General features: G+C 36.1%; 2 protein-coding genes across 3 annotated transcripts; both read left to right on the top strand.

The window, feature by feature from the left end:
* The first annotated feature begins 2,129 nt into the window (after nt 1-2,129).
* Nucleotides 2,130-22,373, top strand: LOC110800427 (DNA replication ATP-dependent helicase/nuclease JHS1-like). Of its 2 annotated transcripts, XM_056840972.1 has the most exons (7): nt 20,133-20,341; nt 20,484-20,534; nt 20,877-21,019; nt 21,175-21,274; nt 21,384-21,480; nt 21,659-21,741; nt 22,105-22,373. In XM_056840972.1, exons 3-7 carry the CDS (start codon nt 20,967-20,969, stop codon nt 22,216-22,218), a joined length of 447 nt encoding a protein of 148 aa, XP_056696950.1. In that variant the 5' UTR covers nt 20,133-20,341; nt 20,484-20,534; nt 20,877-20,966; the 3' UTR covers nt 22,219-22,373. The 2 variants fall into 2 exon arrangements, with proteins under 2 accessions (XP_021861428.2, XP_056696950.1); XM_022005736.2 differs by lacking the exons at nt 20,133-20,341; nt 20,484-20,534 and adding an exon at nt 2,130-2,284.
* On the top strand, nt 7,252-10,359 carry LOC130470191 (protein FAR-RED IMPAIRED RESPONSE 1-like). The gene is made up of 6 exons (XM_056839831.1): nt 7,252-7,345; nt 8,550-8,713; nt 8,969-9,030; nt 9,121-9,527; nt 9,856-9,911; nt 9,997-10,359. The coding sequence occupies exons 1-6, from the start codon at nt 7,252-7,254 to the stop codon at nt 10,357-10,359; spliced, it is 1,146 nt and encodes a 381-aa protein (XP_056695809.1).
* Nucleotides 22,374-23,142: the final 769 nt, after the last annotated feature.

Here is a 23,142-nt window from a genome sequence, read left to right as displayed (position 1 = left end):
GCATCACTTAAATTTTTAAATGGTTTATTTTTTAGTTTTGACTTGATCTTCTATTAATATATGCAAAATTAAATGTTACTCATATCGTGTAATATGTTTTGGATTAATCACAAGGTAATTTCATTATATTAACTTTTTATACTACTTCGTCACAGATTAGTTGTTACCATTACCTTTGCACAAAGTTTTAGACGATAAGTGGTTGTTTGGTTATCAATTGTTATTTTATTGAAAGTAGCTGTGATAAGAGTTAGTGGAGTATTTTTTTTTTTTTATTGAATGAGAGAGGGTGTCGGGACAAAAAAAATAGTGAGAAGAGAGAGACAACTAATCTATGAACGGGGGAGTAACATTTACATATAAGAAATTACAGATAGAGAGGGAAAAAATTGTGTATAGACAAGTATGTAATCAAAGTGATGCATTTATTCAGAAACGAAAGGAGTACTCCGTAGGAATAGCTTTTGTTGATCTAAATTGAAAAATTGGTTGTAAAAAATCTAGTTGATTGTATTAGCGATGTTTTTAACAAATGAGTTTTAGACTTGTAGGCCTTTAACATTTGGAAATCTCGAAAGTCAAACATGTTATTTATTCTAACTTTATGGAAGGTTAAAAGTCAAAATATGTGTAGCCACGGAAAATTCGTTAATGTGCCACATTGGATATTATTTGGGTAAAAAATCAAAGTATTGACTCAATAATTATTTGACAGTCATTAAAATTAATTAATTTGGGTACATAAATTAATTTAGCCCGTTTTAGCTATTTTAATCAAACCCGGATATTTTTAATGGTTAAACCTGATAAAACGGTTTAAACTGTTATAAACGGGTCATGACTATCAAACCCAATTCAAGAAGCCCAAAACACATAAAACCCTAAAAGTTACACTCACTCCTTTAAATAGGAGTTTTTGCCTCATCACATTGGACGAGATCATCAAGAGGATCAAACCCGTTTGTGAGCAATACCAAATCCACATCAAATCAACCCGGTGGAAGAAGAACAACAAGCATACAAAATTGACATGTTGTTCTATTCTACATCAACATTCTTGAACGAGATCAAGCCCGAAGGCTCTCATTCAAGTATAAATCAAATTAGTCCGTGAACCAAATCAAACAATCTCGTGAGCCAAGTCAAATTCAAAGTGGAGATCGAATCAGTCGATCAAACTATTAGAGATTGTAACATAAACTTCAAAAATTAATAAAATTATTTTGTTCACATTTGCAGACTTGCAATTTGTATTTACAATGTGATTTTTTATTTATCTACAATATAAAACTATATACTTATCCCGTTCTGTTTTAGCTTTAACATTTTGACTTTCACGCTTGTCAACGCACATTTTTTACTATTAATATCTCTAATTAATAAACAAGATTTATAAAAAGTTGATATTGTGAAAACATAAATTGATATGAAGCTAACAAGATCCCACATGATTCCATGAATATGTTTTAGTTTATGTACAAATAACCAAAGGCGTTCAAAGGAAAATATATAAATAGTGCGAAAGTCAAAACGTTGCAGCTAAAAGAGAACGAAGGAAGTATATGATAAATTGATAACATTTTTTCCTTTTTTTTTTGGTTTGCTCGTGAACCTTTTTTCATGTACATAAATAAACGAGAGTTATCGTTGAATTCACATAAACGAGTATATTTACGTTTGTGTTCAAGTTTGAGTCTGAATTATTTATTGAGAGTCTTGGCTCAGTTAAATAAAAGATGACACTGGGTCGGGACTCCCTAGACCAAGCACGCAAAAAATATGGCCCGACACGGACAAGAAGTCGTGATCCATGGACCGCATGTTTTGGAAAAAACACAATTGGACAAAACATGTTAAATTGAGTAAAATAGACTTATATATGAAGACCCCCAATGACACGTGCGCTTGGGCCGTGCCTGAGCCAATGCAGCCCCAATACGTCACGAGTGGGTTTAACGTAGCTCGGGCCTAGCCAGAACCACAACAAGTGGACTTAACCAGAAACATTACCCGACCCGACCCGACCCGACCCGACCAATCTTTAATCTTTAATCTTTAATCTTTAATCTTTAATTTAAACCCGGGACGTCTTTACTCTTTATCAAGGATGGAGTATTTTATATTTTTATATATACTCCATAACAAAAAAATGGGATGAAAGTAGCTGTAGCTCCGACCAATAACCAGTCCACCCCTCAAACCCTAATCCTCAACTTCTCCATCCTCTTCCCGGCGAAACTACCAATTCACCATGGAAGTGAATTCCTTTTCAAAATTGAATACTGTAAGTATTTATCACATATTCTTTTCAATTTTATGTATATTTCTTTGCCGTTTCACAAGTACTCCGTATTACAAATTGACTTAGGCGAATAGGTTCTTGTATAAAACACTAAAACAAGAAGTTAATGGCACTACTTGCATAGATCTGAAAGGCAAATAACAGAAGAGGAGGAGGCAATTGAAACTATGCAAAAATCAGGTAGAAGTTACGGTTTTGATAATAAAAGTTACCGTACTAGTAGTAAAAATGTTATTCTGAGTAAAAGTTCCAGCTTTTATATTTTTTTGTAATTTTTTTTGAGTAAAAAAAGTAAAAGTTAGGCTTTCTGTACTAAAAGTTAACCTTTATCTAGTAAAAGTTAGGTAAACTAATATTAAATTTTTTTAACTTTAACTAAATCAGAGCTAACTTTAATTGAAATATTCCCAACTTTTCAATTAAGAGTTACCTCAGAAGATAAAGGTAGCAATTTTGTGTAAAATACGTTCAAGTTAGGCCTTTTGTACTAAAAGTCAAGCTTGATGCAGTAAAAGTTGAGTAAAGTTAAATAAAACATTTTGCTTTCTAACCTCGTGAACACTTAAACTTTTAGAGTATTTACATTCTTTTATGCACAACTAGACCTGGCAAAATTGACCCGATCCGAATGATCCGATCCGAATGACCCGATCCATTACCCGATTTTGACCCGAAATGATGACCCAAAATCAACCCGAAACCCAAATTTATCCGAACCGAAACTGAAACCGATCCGAAATTGATTTTAACCCGAAATGATCTGATAACTGAATCGGCCCGAACCGAATTAACCCGACCGAGTTTCATCCGAAACCGAAGTAACCCGAACCGAAAATAACTGGAAATTTTGAATCAAACCGAAACCGATCCGACCCGAAGATCCGAAACCGATCCGAACCGAAGAAAAACTCAAATTTATCAATAGTTCAAACTAAATAACACAAGTTTTCTAACTTTTATTATTATTATTATTATTAGTATTATTATTATTATTATTATTATTATTATTTATGGGAAAACACCAAAACGTTACAAGCTTAACAAGCTACAAAGATCAAATGAACTACAAGAAGTTGGAGGGGAGCCGAGATACAATCTGGGCCCCCACTCCTCTAGCTATGGCGAACCCGATCCTGCTGAAAATGTGGGCAGCTGCCCGTGCCCCAATGTCTTGAGCCCTGGAGTACGTCTGGACCCGCTTCAGCAAAGAAACAGCCCCTTTCTCTAATTCCCCAAAAGAAGAGAAGGAAAAAGGAAAGAAACCGTAACCCAAAGCCCTACAACGTGCCCCATACTTATCCTGCTTCCGCTGCGCTGCAACCGCCACAACCCGACCCGGAACGAAGCCTGACAACCCAGATTGCGTCATAGGGGAAGACCCAGTCAAGTCAACACACACATCCAGACCGCCATCCCATGAGAAAAGCAGTATATCTGCAGGACGAAGAGCTCCATCACTCTCACTAGTCAGCCCAACATCAACCTCCTTGCGAGCAGAAATCCCCGACCGATAGCAAATATCCAAAAGGGTATCACGAACAACATTATGCCGATGTTTGATACCCACAATCCCAGCACAAGACACGGCATGATCCCCATAAATGTCCCCGTCGAAAACCCGAGAGCAAGCAGAACACGGCGTCGAATAAGAGAACAACGGAATACCCAACCGATAGCAAAGAACCGAACGATAAGTCTTACCGTTCATAGTCTGGCCTAACCCCGAGATGGGGACTGCCCGCAACCAAGCCGAGGAGTGATCCCCCTGCTGTGATTTCCATAGGGCAACAAGACGCGAAGATAAGGAGTAGGCGGATTCCGCATCAGCAGTAACCTTCGTGAAATATATGTCTGCCAATTTCTTCATGAGTCTGGGGGCAGCGATCTCACTAGGGCTACGCATAAGGTCGGTCTCCACGGTCCTATTGAAAAGACCAAGAGCATCGTCAAAGGCCGGTCCCGGACCATCAACACCTGAAAGCCGAAGAAGCGAATCCTGCAAACCAGAAGACTGCAAACGGGATGCAAGAAAAGCATAATGCCGAACATCACCAGCTGAATAAACACCCAATCCTCCATAAGAATAAGGCAAGGTGGAAAGGCGCCATTGCCAGTCACCGAACCCAGGTCCCGAAGCAGTCACGATGCGCTCTAAAGAAGCCCGCAGAGCCACTTCAAAGGATAATTGGGCCGCTTCGAAAAGATGAGGCGGACAAGTGCGCATAGCAAAGTAGAGTTTAGAAACTCCAGTACACGCACGAAGAAGCAACAACTCACACTGGGGATCATTAAGCTTGGCTACAGCATCCATCAACACAACAGCCTTCGACACACGCTGCGAAACCAACTCCTTACAAAAAGAGGAATCCGTACTGACTGGGCCACCAAGCAACTTAACACCAAGCGCAGGACGAGCAATATCCGTAGGAAAGACACCCTCTAGACGACTGCGGGGGTCCTCCGAAGGCCAGAAAACCTCCGTCTTCTCAACATTAACATGGAGACCTAAATGAGGACCCTCCTCCAAAATCAACTCCAAGACCTGTCCAACCACCAAAGTGTCACCAACGATAGTGCCATCGTCCAAGTACCAAGCCTGAAGAGATAGATCAAATGAGTCTCTGATTCGACACACCAATGGATGTAGAACCAGAGAAAAAAGCAAAGGGCCGAGAGGATCCCCTTGCTGCACACCCTGACAAGACCACAAGGTATGCTCCCCATAATACAGCCGCGCTGGAGAAGAGTAGCAGAATTCAACCCAACGCGAAAGAGCAGGACAATGTAGTCGTACCTCACGCAACAAAGCCGAACGATCAACTAAATTGAACGCATTCCGAAAATCCACCAATAACATAGAGAGGCCAACATCAGCCCCACGAGCCTCAACCAACCGATTGACAGCATGGAGAATGGCCTCACCACCTGCTGGAACCCCAACTCCAAACTGAAGACCTCCAAAGTAGTTTCCTAAACGCGGACCAATCAAAGCTGCCCCGACCTTAGAAACAAGGCGCCTCCAAATAGTGCCCACGGCAATAGGCCGAATACCCCCACCAGGCTTAATAAGTGGCGTAAGAGGAGCACTAGCAATGTATCCTCCAAGCTCAGCAGGACACTTTCCAGCAAGAAAGAGATTAACAACCTGAGTGATAGCATCCACCAACTCATCAGAAACAGCTACAGCAGCACCACCCAAGCAATCCAAAAGGTGTTGAGCACGCAAGCCATCTCTACCGCACGAAGTACCACGCGGAAAGCCCTTAATCTGCTCCAAAACAACAGCGGAGGAAGCAATAAGGTGATGATCAACATGGATATCCGGTAAGGTAGGGACCAGAACGGAAGGGTGCTTTGCTTGCAAATCTGCAAGAGTAGCATCATTGTAAGGGGCAAGACCTGAGGAAGAAAGAACCCTGACGGCAGCAGTGTAGTGACCGTCAGAAATCTTTCTCTTGCATTGCTTAATATTACGCTCCGCCAAATCATGGTCGTCGACAACATCCAATAGAGGGGGAGACACACTAGCCAATGTGTCTATGACAAGTTGCTCAGAACCACCAGGCACACCCCAAGAACGAATAGCAGAGGTGATACTCTCTTCCTGTTGTCGCCGCCTAACACCGGAGGAACACTCACGATTACTTCGTGGAGAAAAATTCTTGAGGACACAAAGAGGTAACACGAGCAACTGAACCCAACAAGCGATGTCATCTGGTCTGCAAATCACCTTATCAAGCGCCCCTTTCAGAACTCGCGAAAAACCCAAACGACATTTGGGAGGGATGGATTTCACAGAACGCAGCCGCTTGGACCATAAAGTGTTTAGAAGAGCAACATCAAAAGAAAAATGATGTTCTCGAGGCGCAACAGAAGTAGACAGCTCGGAAGCAGGAACTTGAGGTTTTTGAATACCGTAGAGAGTAAAACGAATAGTACCATCCCCAGAATCAGGTGGGTCCACAAAAACCGTACTAGAACCACTGCCATGTCGACACCTAATACGATGAGTATGCGTCTTGAAACAATCTCCACATAGCCAAATTCCCATACGACGAAAGGTCACCTCAGCCGTAGTAAAAACCTGCAAATTGGTAATAAGGGAATGACGGGTTACATCCCGCACATCAGTGCAACAATGACGATCACGTAAGTGAGTGATCAGAGAACTCCTCACCAAACCACGCCCACCTCCATCCTGGCACCCGCTAAGACCCACAAAAGGGCAATGAAACTTCTCCACGGAAGCCGCCATATCAAAGAACTTCAACCAAAAAGTAACTATAACGTCACTGCACCGGAAACTGAAACTGGACACACCGAATTGCCAGAAACGGAACACCGAAACTGAAATCGAACGCACCAAACTGCCAGAAACTGAAAGCTCAAACCTGAAACTGATTCCCGTAAGTGATTCCACCACAAAACCACCGTCGCAAAACCACAAAACCACTTCACCGGATTGCCGCCACAAAACCACAAAGCACTTCACCGGATTGTTTCTTTGTCTTTAGTTTTACCACGAACTTGCAAGCACTGTACCAACGCACAACAACGCACCCGGAAATTGCACTGTACCTGAAACAACAAATCCACAGCAATACTGCCTGAATATATAACTCCAAACCCAACCGCCTGAAACCCACAGCACACACCGGCGAAACCAACACAAAACGCCGACGAACCCAAAGACACTGCTGTCGCGAAACAAAACGAACAAATATACCGACAGCCCACACCGACGAACCCAAAGAACAGCACGATCCCTGACCAAATATACTGCCGTCGCAACAGTAAACCGCCGGAGAAAACAAATCCTGACCCGACGCCGGAGAAAACAAATCCTGACCCGCCGAATAAACCGCCTGGAAACCCGAAAATCGCCGTAGAAACCGCCTGGAAACCGTAATGACACTGCACGCACGAAACCACCTTAAACTCACCTGAAAATGTCGCCTGAAAATGCCGTGCACACAACTGCCGATGCCGCCGCGAAATGCCCGAATGGCCGCCGGGGAAGCTACCGGATTATGGACGAAGGAGGTGCCCTAAACACCCACCCATAATCGTTCCTCCCCTCGTCTTTGTTTATTATTATTATTATTATTATTATTATTGTTATTATTATTTTTATTGTTATTGTTGTTATTATTATTATTATTATTATTATTATTATTAACCACATATTATCTATGAAATAATTCGAGAGTTTGGTCTCAAATACTAGTTACTTTACTAAATCATGATAATGTTTTTTTAATTACCAATATATATTGTTATATTCGTCAATATTTCATGTTTCGTCGTCTAGACCATACATTAGTAGAAGTAAGACTAGAGTCGCCTAAATTATCACTTGTAACAATGTGAAAAGGTAAATATAACCCTTATTATTTACTAAAATTCCCATACAGTAAACCAGTAATCTCGAACTGTATACGCTTATCCCTTAATTACTTCGTAAGAGATATTGTTATAAATAATATTAAAAATAATTGAATATTTATGAATAATGACCAAATCTAAAGCGAAATTGCCAAACTTGAAATTAAACAAGAAAAGTCCGATCTAACCCGAAAATATCCGAACTAAACCGGAAAAAACCGATCTGATATGATCCGATCTGAAATGAACCGAACCGATAATGACCCGATCCGATATTGACCCGAAATTTTGACCCAAATCCGAACCGATCCGACCATCAAAAAAACCGAATTAAACCCGAAACCCGAATGGATCCGAACCATACCCGAACCCGATCCGAAGTCAAAGTGACCCAAAATTACCCGATCCGAACAAACCCGATCCGAACCCGATCCAGACGACCCATTTGCCAGGTCTATGCACAACTGACAGTTCTTTCATCCACGGCTTCTTTTAACTACATGGCAATTGAAGTTGGAGGGGAAGAAAATTTGGGGCACTCGAAGAAGACCATCTTAATTACTGCACGATGTTAAAAATGAAGCAAATAGAAGGAGGCGATGCACAAGCAGTAACTAACATAATGTAATTAGAGCTTGAAGGTGACCCAAACTTCTTTTTTAGATTTAGATTGGATGAAAAAGGCTAATTGAGGTATTTGTCCTGGAAGGACTCTATGATGATGAAAGATTATGGAATTTATGGAGATATAGTGGTTTTTGACACAACCTATAGAATAAATATAGGTATAACCTAATTTGTGCTCCAGTAGTTGGAATAAACAACCACTGGAAGAATTGCATGTTTGGTTGTGCATTCATAGGGGATGAAAAGATCGAGTCGTTTGTGTGGCTTCTGCAAACTTTCAAAAAGTCAATGGGAGGCAAAAAGTCCAATATCTATCTTTACAGATCAGGATACAGCAATGAACAATGCCATCAATCAGGTAAAATTCAAGGATTTATTCTTAAAGTTGAAGTTGTCTGTGTAAATGTTATAATTTTATTACTTAAAGTTAGGTAAACTGATGAAGAATTTTTCTTAATTTTTATTAGAGGTGGGCTAACTTTTATATTGATATTCCTAATTATTCACTTAAGAGAAACCCCAGATGTTAAAGTTAAACAATCTTGAGTAATAAAGGTTAAAGTTTGTCTTCGTGTATTAAAAGTCAGACTTGATGTAGTAAAGTTAGGTAAACTTGAATAAAACATTTTACTTAAGTTTGTGTTGTATATGCAGGTCTTTCCAGACGCAAGACACAGATTATGTGTATGGCATTTGAATCAGAATGCTATTACAAGGTTTGGGGCATTGAAATGAGACTCAACTTTTAAGAAGGCATTCAACTATTGCTTGTAAAAGTGTGTCATTGAAGTTGAATTTGAAACCAGTTGGAGATCAATGTTGCAAACATATGAGCTGATAGGGGAAGAATGGTTTACAAATGTACACGATTTGAGAGAAAAATGGTGTCCTGCCCTAAGCAAAGATTTATTTTCTGCTGGAATTTTGTCTTCACAACGAAGTGAAAGCAAAAATCACGCTATCGGCTTTAGAGCAAACACAACAACAAGTTTAACCGACTTCTATAGATTGTTCAATGGAACAATGCAGCGTTGGAAAAGTACCGAAAAGGAAGTTGAATTCTCTTGTAGTAAATCAGTTGCATCCTCGTCTTTACCACTATCTGGATTGCTAAAACATGCATCAGAAGTTTACACGCTGTCACTTTTTAGAGACTTTGAAGAGGAATTTGGCTACTCGATTGCAACAACATCGAAATTGATTTGGACACAAGGTAAATCTCAAAAGTTAAAGTTTTTCATTTTTGAAAAAAAAGAAGTTAAAGTTAGCATTTTTGTTTTAAAAGTTAGCCTTAAAAGTTAGGTAAAATGAAATGTAAAGTTTCATAACTTTTACTACACCAGAGCTACCTTTTATATAGATTTTCCTAACTTTTCACCTAAGTAAATACTAGAAGTTAAAGTTGGCATTTTAGGGTACAAAAGTAAAAGTTAGCCTTTTGTATTAAAGGTTAGGTAAACTGAAAAATAAATTTTCTTAAACACCAGGGTTAACTTTTATATTGACTTTCCTAACTTTTCAGTCTACTACTACTAATGCAGGTAATACTCAGTTCTATGGCGTGTCCATTGACGAAGAACCTTGGTCTGCACAGAGAGTAACCTACATCCACGAGACCAAGAAGTGTCATGTACATGTAAAAAATTTGAAGCTTCAGGATGGTTGTGTTACCACTGCATCAGGGTATTGCACCTTCATTCAGTAAACCAGATTCTAGAACAGTGCATAAAAAGAGGTGGAAAAAATCTGCCAAGTCATCGGTTTGGAACAAATTAGAAAATGAAAACCCGAAAGAGGTTCAGTACACACCTTGGTGCCAAACCATGGCTAGAAAATACTATAACCTTATCTTGAAAAGCCAATCAAATGAGGAGACGAGAACCCTTATGGAGGATGGTTATGTCGCTACTGTGTCTCTAGTTGATGAACTTCTAGTGTCATTGAATCTTTCGAATGTTGAAGATGCTTTAACCACACAAAAAAGTGGAACACCAACACCTGAAACAAGCACATCACGAGCACCAGAAACAAACACTGACAGGTAAAAGTTATTGTTTTTTTTATAAAAGTTAAGTTTTTAACAGTTAAAGTTAGGTTTGAGATGAGGGAAGTCTGTCTTAAGTTTAGAACAATTTTCCATAAATTTAACATACATAACACCAACTTTAACACAGAAAACAACAATATGTGAAATAAAACAGAATGAAGGAATCACATTAGTTGAAAAAGGTTAAAATGAAAAAGTTACACTTTTAGGAGTTAAAGTTAAGTTATTAAAAGTTAAAGTCAAGTTATTAAAAGTAAAAGTTAGGCTTGAGATGATGGCAGACTGTCTTAACTTTTAGAACAATTTTCATAACTTTAACATACATACAGAACTACAATTTTAACACAGAAAACTACAATGTGTGAAATAAAACAGATTGAAATACTCACATTGGCCGAAAAAGGAAAAAATGTTTGAACTGGTAATTCGACATGCTTAACTTGACTGAAACTAATTACCAGAGTCATTGAAATTTATTCAAAATCTTTGATTTGAGTTTCGTTATACACAAGATTGTCCGCGTGTTGCATGGTTTTGTTTCTCAAATTCAACACAAATAGGAAAAAGTGGCATTCTCGATAAACATGAACAAAAACCCACAAAAATAAAAACATATTGTGAAGGTAATAGATACACAAAAACGAAATAAGTTGTAAACTTCCAGAAAACAAAATTACCATTTCAACGCAAGTGATGTCAAAGCCAGTGTTGTGAATATCAATCCACTCTTTCCAACAAACTAGAAGCTGATCCATAGCAGCCTCGTTAGTTGAATCTTACCGAAGAAGATCCAAAATTTCCTAACAAAGAAAACATACAAATTAGTAAAAAATAAACATATCTTAACTTTTAATAAATATTTCTTAACTTTACCTTTTTTTTCCATTTACTGAACTACTGCACATATTTAAAAACTCAAACTTTGACGGACGCCAAAACTGAATTTGGAAGGTGGTGAGGCACGCTGCATTTCATTCGCATTTATCATCAACGTCCAACACTCAATAATGGACAAAAAGATCTCTTGATCCTCAGCAAGTGACAACATATCTTCTTTTTCTATCAAACTAGACCAAATTTTCCCGAAAACAAAATTCAAAAGTCAAAGTTATGCTTTAATACTACATACAGTAAACTGAAACATAAAGTTTCTTAACTTATTCTATTAGGGTTAACTCTTTTTTTTTTATTATTATTTTCTTAACTTTACAATTTAGTAAATCTAAGAAGTTAAAGTTATCCTTTTTGTACTTAAAGTTAGGCTTATGTATTAAAAGTTAGCCTTACAGAGAAAAAATTAGGTTAAATTATATAAAATGATTAAAAGACTTACTTTTCATCCACTTCGACATAATCATCCAAAAGGCAATAATCAACAACTTATTGATACAACTCAAGCATACGTTTTATGTTCCTCTTGTAGAATCGCATGAAATTTCCAACAAGTAATGGTTCAACAATAACTTTACCACAAGGAATTGCAACTTTAGCCTTGCCATTACAAATAGAAGACTGAATAATGGACTGATAACCAATGGTTTGATCATAAACTTTTAAATCATTTGAAGCAGTTGCGTGACTTGGAAGAGGGGCAACACTTGGAAGAGGTGCAACAAGCTGCTAAGATGAGCCTCGTTGTACATCACACTCTAGAGTTGGGCCTGTAGTAGAATCAATAAATAAATTACTCATTAGGTAAATTTTAGTCTTTTTCCAGTAAAAGTAGACATTTTACATTAAAATTAAACTTTAAAATAATTTCCATAACTTAAACATTCAAAAATACAACTTAAAAAAAAAAAACTACAATGTGTGAAATAAAACAGATTGGAAGACACACATCAAATGAAGAAAGGTAAAAATATTTAAGTCAGACTTTTAGCAGTTAAAGTTAAGTTTTTAAAAGTAAAAGTTAGATTTGAGACGTTAGAAGACTGTCTTTAACTTTTACAACATTTTCCATAACTTTAACATATTAAACTGCAACTGTAACAAAAAAAATACAAGGTGTGGAGTAAAACAGATTGCGTGACTCCCATTAGATGAAGAAACATAGAAATATACAAATTGAACTATTAGTAGTTAAGTTATTAAATGTAAAAGTTAGGTCTGGGATGATAGAAGATTATCTCAACTTTTAGAACAATTTTCATAATTTTAACATACTAAATACAACTTTAATACAGACAACTACATGTGTGAAATAAAATAGATTAGGAAACACACATTAGTTGAAGAAAGATAAAAATGTAAAATTCGGACTTTTAGCTGTTAAAGTTACGTTATTCTGAGTAAAAGTTAGGTAAATAGAAAAAATAATTTCTTAAATTTTAATACAAAAAGGTTTACTTTTTATATAACTTTTCAATATAATAAGCTCAAATATTAAAGTTAAAGTTGCACCTGCATAGGTCTGTTGAGTTGGATTTGCGATAACATCAGGAATATGAGGTTGATCTCAGCCTAGTTGCCATTTTCGTTGACATTTATTTGATGAAGAACATCTTGAATCTTTTGATTTGGACTAACACTCTAGGTATAGTAAAAGGCATTTCGTGACAAGCTACATTCGAAAAACCTCCTGGAATATTCTGAACCAAAATTACAATCTCAGCCCGTTCTTGCATCATGGCAAAATACCCCGGATCCAAATCATCACCACTCAACAATGGATATGAGGCGCGTTTCACTGTTGATTTAGCTTCAAGTTGTTTCAAATGGAAATTTGAAACAATTTCCAAATTCCTCTTCATTCTCAAAAACTCCGTATGCATTTTCTTCAAGATTCAGTAAAAGTTGGACTTTTGGAATTAAAAATTAGACTATTCAAAGTAAACATTATGTTTCAAAAAGGTTCAATGTTCATAATTTCTATTTCAGAAACCTTAACTTTAACTTCAGTATCATTAACTTTTATTTCAGTAACCTTAACTTTTACTCCAGTAACCTTAACTTTTACTTGACTAATTCAAACTTAATTAATAAATAGACAAATAACTAGTTTAAACATAACAAAATATGTAAAATTTAGACTATTTGATATAAAAGTTGGATAATCTTCACTTTTAATACAACTTTCTTAACTTTTACTGGAATAACCTTAACTTTAACAAAAAATTTCAAAACTACAATAAAAATTCCTAAAAACTTTAATAAAACATAAAATGAACTATAAAAATCTTGAGAAGAAACTTATGTACACCAGATGCAATTAATTGAATTGCTGAATTCGACAATTGACCATCAGGAATGATGAATCTTATATGGTTCTCATCATCAATGGCAGCATCAATATTGCATGTTCCAGCTTTATCCCTAGAACAAATCTTGGCAAAACCATCTTCAAAACCAACTTTTGACAAACAGGATAGGTGAGAGTATCTAATATACCACTACCAAAGAAATCTGAATCCTTTTCCAAAACAAGCCTTTGGTAGATTTTGATACCAGAACAATGCATCATCAAGGGAAGACTACAACTCTCAACAATGCCCCTAAATTGAAGGCGATGAAAATAAACAACTTGTAAAACCAACAAACATCCACCAACATTACCCTAGCAGCCTGATTTTTTATACTTCCTAATAACTTGACAGAGTCTCTCATGGACATATCCACACCAATCAAGATTTTTTTTTTCATCTACATTCTCAGGAACTTTAACTAAACCTAAATCAGCAGTCCTATTAGCTATAAGAGCTAGGAAAACAGAGAATGAAAACATCACAAATATTCTCTTAGAACATTTCTCCACCATCCTCTAATTCAACCATCTTAGCCTCCAACAGATGTAGTGGAATGGGTACATTTTTTTTAATTTGAAAATAATCTCTCCGCTCATTTTTCAAACCTACATCCTTATTCATAGTTATGTTGTCTATAATATTCTTGCCAGGATGTGATGGGAGAAGAAACATGTCACGCATATCAAATGAAGTAAATATGAATTTCTTTCCAGCTTCTATTTTAAATAACCAACTAACCGGATCAAAATTATCAATCAACTAGGGAAATAAGGTTATATCTAACCTAAAATTCTGTTTGGGTAAAGAAAAAAACCACCCGAACCCAATTTTCCAAACTGCCTTAGTTTGATTTGTAGAAAATTTTTGCATGACAGTTTCCAAAGCATTTGGTGTACATTGCGTAGTCATGCTTGGCGTACTGCAATCCCCACAAAAGTTGAAAAAAGTTAGAAGTATAAAAGTCAGACTTTTAGCAATTAAAATCAAGTTATTAAAAGTAAAAGTTAGGTGTGAGATGACGGAAGACTCACTTCTGACCACCAGTGTCAGATCCATCAGCATTATCACCTTCAACCTGACACTGGTGATAATGCTGATGGATCTGACACTGGTGGTCAGAAGTGAGTCTTCCGTCATCTCACACCTACTTTTACTTTTAATAACTTAATTTTAATTGCTAAAAGTCTGACTTTTATACTTCTAACTTTTTTCAACTTTTGTGGGGATTGCAGTACGCCAAGCATGACTACCCAATGTACACCAAATGCTTTGGAAACTGTCATGCAAAAATTTTCTACAAATCAAACTAAGGCAGTTTGGGAAATTGGGTTCGGGTGGTTTTTTTCTTTACCCAAACAGAATTTTAGGTTAGATATAACCTTATTTCCCTAGTTGATTGATAATTTTGATCCGGTTAGTTGGTTATTTAAAATAGAAGCCGGAAAGAAATTCATATTTACTTCATTTGATATGCGTGACATGTTTCTTCTCCCATCACATCCTGGCAAGAATATTATAGACAACATAACTATGAATAAGGATGTAGGTTTGAAAAATGAGCGGAGAGATTATTTTCTAGTTAAAAAAAATGTACCCATTCCACTACATCTGTTGGAGGCTAAGATGGTTGAATTAGAGGATGGTGGAGAAATGTTCTAAGAGAATATTTGTGATGTTTTCATTCTCTGTTTTCCTAGCTCTTATAGCTAATAGGACTGCTGATTTAGGTTTAGTTAAAGTTCCTGAGAATGTAGATGAAAAAAAAAATCTTGATTGGTGTGGATATGTCCATGAGAGACTCTGTCAAGCTATTAGGAAGTATAAAAAATCAGGCTGCTAGGGTAATGTTTGTGGGTTTTACAAGTTGTTTATTTTCATCGCCTTCAATTTAGGGGCATTGTTGAGAGTTGTAGTCTTCCCTTGATGATGCATTGTTCTGGTATCAAAATCTACCAAAGGCTTGTTTTGGAAAAGGATTCAGATTTCTTTGGTAGTGGTATATTAGATACTCTCACCTATCATGTTTGTCAAAAGTTGGTTTTGAAGATGGTTTTGCCAAGATTTGTTCTAGGGATAAAGCTGGAACATGCAATATTGATGATGCCATTGATGATGAGAACCATATAAGATTCATCATTCCTGATGGTCAATTGTCGAATTCAATTAATTGCATCTGATGTACATAAGTTTCTTCTCAAGATTTTTATAGTTCATTTTATGTTTTATTAAAGTTTTTAGGAATTTTTATTGTAGTTTTGAAATTTTTTGTTAAAGTTAAGGTTATTCCAGTAAAAGTTAAGAAAGTTGTATTAAAAGTGAAGATAATATACCTTCACGTTAAACCTAACTTTTAACTTAAATTAGCCAACTTTTATATCAAATAGTCTAAAATTTACATTTTTTTTTTTTTATGTTTGAACTAGTTATTTTTCTATTTATTTAAGTTTTGATTAGTCAAGTAAAAGATAAGGTTACTGAAGTAAAAGTTAAGGTTACTGAAATAAAAGTTAAAAGGATACTGAAGTTAAGGTTTCTGAAGTTGAAATTATGAACATTGAACCTTTTCAAAACATTATTTTTTCTTTGAATAGTCTAACTTAATTTTAATTCCAAAAGTCCAACTTTTACTGATTCTTGAAGGAAATGCATGATGAGTTTTTGAGAATGAAGAGGAATTTGAAAATTGTTTCAAATTTCCATTTGAAACACCTTGAAGCTAAATCAGCAGTGAAACACGCCTCATATCCATTGTTGAGTGATGATGATTTGGATCCGGGGTATTATGCCATGATGCAAGAATTGGCTAAGATTGTAATTTTGGTTCAGAATATGCCAGGAGGTTTGTCGAATGAAGTCACGAAATGCCTTCCACTATACCTCATAGTGTTAGTCCAAATCAAAAGATTCAAGATGTTCTTCATCAAATAAATGGCAACGAGACTGTTATACAGTGTGATCAACCTCATATTTCCTGATGCTATCGCAAATCCAACTAAACAGCCGATGTAGGTGCAACTTTAACTTTTAATATTTGAGTTTATTATATTGAAAAGTTAGAAATATCAATAATTTTTTTTATTAACTTTTAATACAAAAGGTTAAGACTTTTCAATCTATTTTATTTCACACATGTAGTTGTCTGTGTTAAAGTTGTACTCCCTCCGTCCCTTAATACTCGCACCGGTTTGACCGGTGCGGAGTTTAAGACATTTAAATTGACTTAATAATTTAATGGGTGTTAGTTGATAGTGGAGTATTTTTTAATATAGTTAGTGGGAAATGTGTAAGGGGTGGGGAGTAGTGAGTGGGGGTGTGGATTTTTAAATGATATTTTGTAGGGAGTAGGGGTGTAGGTGGGGTAGTAGGTAAGTCAGGGCTGTCAAAAATTGACCCGATCCGAGAAACCGACCGAAACCAACTGACATCCAAACCGAATATATCCGAGAAGTAAAGGCTCTTGAAACCGAGCCGAACCGATCCGACATTGATCCGAAATCTGATTTGACCCGTAAATCAAAGACTAGAACCCGATCCGCTAACAACCAGAGGAGACCCGTGACCCGATTAGTATCCGACTAGTTTTAACCAAACCGAACCCGCATCCGACCCGATAGAAATCCGAAATCCGATTTTACCCGATAACTACTGTAATCGACTCGACCCGATCGTCCGAATGAACACGTAACCGACTTTCAACCGAATTTTAGACCGAGGGAATTTCTAAAAAATTAGTATTTGGCATCTAATATAAGATTTATAAAGTGATCTGAATTTGATAGAGCTACTCGATCCATACAACATAGGAATACAAGCCAACCTGATCGTAGCCCGAACCACAAACCGCAAACCGCAAACTCAATCCGTAATTGACCCCGATCTGAGGTGCGACCAGTCTGAACTTGACCCAAACCCGAGACTCACGATCAAACATGACCCTAACCCGAGACTATATCCGATCTCGACATGACCCATTCCCGTAGTAAATCAGTTAAAATAGTAAATGAATCTGACATACACCCGAATTCGAGACTTATCCAATCCGGACATCACCGGTACCCGCAGTAAGCCGGTAAAAATAGCAACTATGTATCCGACATACACCCGAACCGAACTAGACCCGAACCAAATTAAACCGATACAAAACCGTTTTAAGCCCGAACCGGTTCAAACCGAACCCGAGATTTAACACTACTAAAAAATGTATAAATAACGACAACAAAATAACGACGAAAGCAATATTTAGTGGTTAACAATATAAATGCCCTGTTATATACACGACAAAGGGATTAATTCCTCGTAATTGGTGAAAAAGAAAAAGGAAAAATAAAACAAAATAAAACGTCCGTCGTTATTTTCCATTTCTATAAGCGCAATATTTGAGTTTCGAATCCCGCCTTGAATTTCACCCCCCTCTAACCTAAAACCCTCGTTGAACTCGCCTCCATTTGAGATTCCCAAATTCTTATTCTAAATTTCTTTTCTACTTCAAGTGATTACTTTACTTCTTGATGGATATATAGTTTGATTTATCCTCTTGGTTTAATTGATTGATGAAGTTAGGTTCAGACCTAGCTGTTATTCACGAATTGCAACAATTCTGGTAATTTTTCTCTTTTTCCTTGATTCATACGGAGTACAATTATTTCTAAACGTTAATTGTTGTGATTTGAATCCTTATTTAGTGTCTATTGCGATTTGAAAGTTCTTCTATTTATTAAATTGAAACACGAAACATAAGTGATTATATCTCAGATGGGTTATTGAATTCCTATTGTTTTTTTGTTAATTATTGGCCATTTGCTTGCTCTGTTTGTGGAATTTTGATTTCTTTTTGTTGATAGCCTCCTAAATGAAAATTGAAAGAAATTAGTATTTTTTGTTGATTGCAAAGGTGGACTGTATTTCCATCATCCCAAATTTACTGTTTTTATTTATCTGAATTGCAATATGAAAATTTTGATAGAATTTGAACTGTAATTCCCTCTAGGATCCTTTTTATTATGCTCTGCGGCTGCCAAAGTATTTTCCTTCCCCCTTTTCATCTTCTGGTCAAATATACAATGTTTCCTAAGTTTTTTTTAATTATGTTATGAAGTTACCAAGTTTGGTTAGTGCATTATCTAGCAGCTGCAGACCTTTAACATTAATCGTCTGCACCGGAGCAGCTAGATAAATGAAAGAAAGTGGTAATGATAAGTACTTAGTTAGTGCATTAATAATTATTTGTAGTTTAAAAAAAATGTAGTTCAACACTCCCTATAGCCTTATCCTAGGTGCTTGTGATTCTAGTATTTTAAAGTCAAAGTTCTAAATGGTATTTAGTTCTTTAACTGAGAAGAAGTTAGCATTTGGTGTTGAATAAAGGAAATTCAGACTTTTATCATCGCAATTTTACTTTTTCTACTTCTCTGAGTTGTAATTTGATTCATACGATAGAATTTGGAATGAAATTCCCATTCAATATCTATTTCTAAGGCTAGTTATGGAAGAACAACCTTACTTTGTAGCTCACGATTAGAATTAAAAGCTTCTCATACTACCCAACACAAGGCATGTGTAAGGTAAATTACCTTGAATCATTTGATTTGGAATGGAAGCTTTTGTCTTTTATATAGTATTGCTTTGAGTAGAAATTAGAATTGTATGTTGGTCAAATTTTAAATATCCTCTTTGCATTTTGGATTTCTGGTTGGAATCTCATTTAGCTTATTTTTAGTCAATATCTTAATGCCAGTATGCAGTGCATCATTCATTTGGTCTTTCTATATAAGGACCTTTATATCTAGAGTTGTAAGTTTACCCATGAATTTATGTAGTTGTAAGCTTTTTCGTAATAAGGATTATGATAATTAGCTTTTAGACTTTGGTCTGACCAGTGATATGATTTAATATGTTTGAATATGTTGAACAGTTGTTTAGATTTTGATCGAAGGTTGATCTTTTTCTTGGTATGGATAGTGTATTGCTCGCATCCCCTGGAAATTCGATGCCTTTGAGAAACAGTAAATAATATTTTTGCATGTGAAAACTTTAGCTTTAAAGAAACCTCATTTTACATTTGGAACCTGCATATTTATTTTTGAATAGATATATGACAGAAATGGGCTACTTGTTCACACCAGGTTGCCAGGTTTTAACTTGTCATAAAAAAAAGTCATCAATTTTTGTTTCTTAGCTTTGGAATGGCAGTCAACAACCTCTATTTTTTGCGTATGTACCTCATATGAGGTACTAGACATATGGGTCTTTTGAATTAAGGTTTAAAATATTCAGAAATTTATGGGCCATATCTAGTGCAGCCTGCTGAGAGTGATGTTCATAAAGACGGTCTAAGAGAATGGACATGACTTAACTTAGTCTGCGGTGCCTAAGATTGTGATGCATTTTACGATTTATGTGGTTACCTTTCAAGTCTATGCCTAAAATGTCATGTGTGCTTAGAGAAAATTAACAGAAACTATTGAAATGTTTAATTTGGAAAACTCATGGTTATCTTATCTTATTATCTAAACACGGATTTTTTTAGGACCTACTTGAACTTCTAGATCAAGTAGAGAATGCAATTTCAGTTGAAGGGTCAGCTTGGTTGAAGACCAGATACATTCATCTGGTATTTGCAGTAAAACCAGTGATAAGAGACCTGTAAAGGTTAAGTCAACTAGTAATAAAGTGGAAATGAAGGCACTAGAGGAGGCTAGTTTGCAATTTTCTGATCCTTATTTTCTTGTTTTAGAGGTATGTGTCGAACACAAGATGCTCTTCTAAGGGTACTACATTTCTTAAACCCCTGTCACCAACCCTTTCTTATCTTTGTTGCATCTGTTGGAGCTGTTGTCTGTGGATTTAGATGGTCTTGTGCGTTGTTTGTTTTTGGTAGGTCACTTAGAAACGTGCCACTACTTCAGATGGAGCTCAGTGTTCGTTGAAGGTAATTTTAAGATTGGATATGATAATGTTTTATACCAAAGGTCAAACAGAAATGCAGCGTGATACACTGATAATGTATTTGACTTGAATTTCCTTCGAAATACTTAACTTATGACATGCTAACATTCAACTCGGTATTTGATTATCCTTTAAATTTCCCAACGTGATAACATTAGTAAGACATCATTTGCACTTTTCCAAGTCGCCACATAGCTACAATATGTGGCCATTACCTACTTTATTTCGAACTGTAGATAAACTAGTAGAATTTTTTATCTTATGAGATGGGAAAAAAAGGCGAGTTTTGTGTCTAAAATTGTTAATCATGTTCTTGCTGATGCAGGTTCTACAGTGTGATTGTGTGTGATTGAGCATGGAGACTCCGTACGAGTTATTGGAGAATTTGATAACCAGGGAACTAGTTATTTAAATCATGACAATAATCTTCTTGTTATACACCCAAACCTACTACTTTCCGGGACTCGGGTAATCTTTTCTTCTTTTTGTCAAATCTATGCATTATTTTGGGTGAGTACCTCAATTGTGTAGAATTTGGATAGTAGGCTTAAGATTTAATTTGATTCAATTTTCTCTGAGAAGGATTTTGAAAAGAAACTGACAACCCTTTAGATCGCTGGTAGTTTCAATTGTCCTAGACGAGCAGTGTTGGATGAGAGGTTGAGAGGTGGTGAAACCTCTACTGCAGCATTAACTGGCACCTTGCTGCACCAAATCTTTCAGGTCCTGCTCCTTATTTAGTTTCTGTGTTTAGAGTTTTAATACTAAGATCAAATTAGGAGTAGGTTTCTAAAGCCTGTGTAGTTGTGATGTTAGAAACTCTATCTTTTAGGCTGGGCTTTTAAGGGAGAATCCCACAATAGAGCCGCTTCAGGAATTTGCAAAGAGTGTTATTCAAAAAAACATTCAAGGCATGTATGCATGTGAAGGTGAGGTCTTTGAAATTTGATTTCAGTTTTCTATTCCATATGAAGGTTGTATTCTTGATTTGTAGTTTAATGTTTTCTCTTATCCTAAGTATCTTCATTTTTCATCATTCTGAACTTGTAGCAGAGAAATCTCATAGCTTTTGCTCACAATAATGCAATTTAATGTGTTCATTTGCAGTACAGGAAAAAGATATGTGTGAAACCTTGAATAATACAATTCCAATGATCTGCAATTGGATAAAATATTTCCGGGACTCTCAGGTCAGTCTTTTTATCTCTAATTATAGATATAAAATCAAGGGGAAGGACTTGATCTATAGTAAGAGAGCAATCTTTTTATCTCTAATTATAAATATACAATCTAGGGGAAGGACTTGATCTATGTAAGATCTTCCCTTATGCTAATGCTTTCCCAAAAATATACATGGTTTCTACTTAAGGAAACTATCAGGTTTGTCAAAGTAGAGGTGTTATCTGGAATGAGCTTACGCTCCAACAAAATTCTGGAGTTGTTGTCAATCTTATCATCTTGTTGCTATGCACTGAACTTGTTTGGTCTATGTTTATTTGGATTTCTGTTCTTTGGTCAATTGGTGTTCTGATCAAGTTTCTAATTTGTTGCAGATTTCCAATGCACCTACAGTTGATAAGCTTAATGAGCTTAAATCATTTAAAGAAGTGTTTCTACAACGATTTTCAAGAGATGGCATTTCAAGAGGGAATATTTCAACTAGTTAGATTTTATTTTGTTCTTTTAGATTGAACAAGAATGACTTATCTTTTAGTTTTTTAGAATTTAAAGACGAGGGTATGTGATTTTTGGTTTCACATAACTTGAAATTATATTGTCAACCATCTTTTGAGTAATGAAATTTTCATTTGTTTATGATTGATATTTATAGTTTTCTATATTATTTCATAGGGAAAATGTAGGTGTTTCGAAGGACGCAAATAATATTATTATGAATGCAATATTGACGACATAACAATTGGTCGTTGTTGTCAAATTTCAAAAATTTTGACTGTTAGGGAGGGACATTTTACAAGGGATTTGTTGGTCGTTGTTGCTTGATCACCGGGAATAAGTTTCTAACGACGGATAACTGTTTCGTCGTTAACAGTTAACGGCGGATTAACGTTTCGTCGTTAACAATTAACGACGGATTATCGTTTCGTCGTTAATAATTAACGACGAATTATGATTTCATCGTTAAAAGTTAACGACGAAACGATAATCCGTCGTTAATGCTTAACGACGAAATAATAATTCCTCGTTAGTAAACATTAATTATTAACGACGAACATCGTCGTTAAAGCCAATAACGACGGAACCTGTTACAACGGACATAATTTCCGGTGTTAAAGCTTTTAACGACGAAAATTGATGCTTTTAACGACGAAATTGTTCGTCGTTAAATGTCCTTTTTCTAGTAGTGTAACCGAACCGAAATTACCCGAACCGAAACCGACTCGAAACCGAAACATCATATTAACCGGCTTCATCCGAAACTGAAGTTATCCGAACCGGTCCGAATTGACCCGGATAGAAACATTAACCCGACATTATCCGATTTCGACAAGACCCGAAGCGTTTATAACCGATCCGATGACCCGATTTGACACCCCTAGGTAAGTGTGAGAAATAATATAATATTGATAAAG

The sequence above is a fragment of the Spinacia oleracea genome, chromosome 3, assembly GCF_020520425.1.
Source record: "Spinacia oleracea cultivar Varoflay chromosome 3, BTI_SOV_V1, whole genome shotgun sequence".
NCBI lineage: Eukaryota > Viridiplantae > Streptophyta > Magnoliopsida > Caryophyllales > Amaranthaceae > Spinacia > Spinacia oleracea.
The sequence above is the reverse complement of the archived record's forward strand: the minus strand, read 5'-3'. Positions and strand labels throughout refer to the sequence as shown.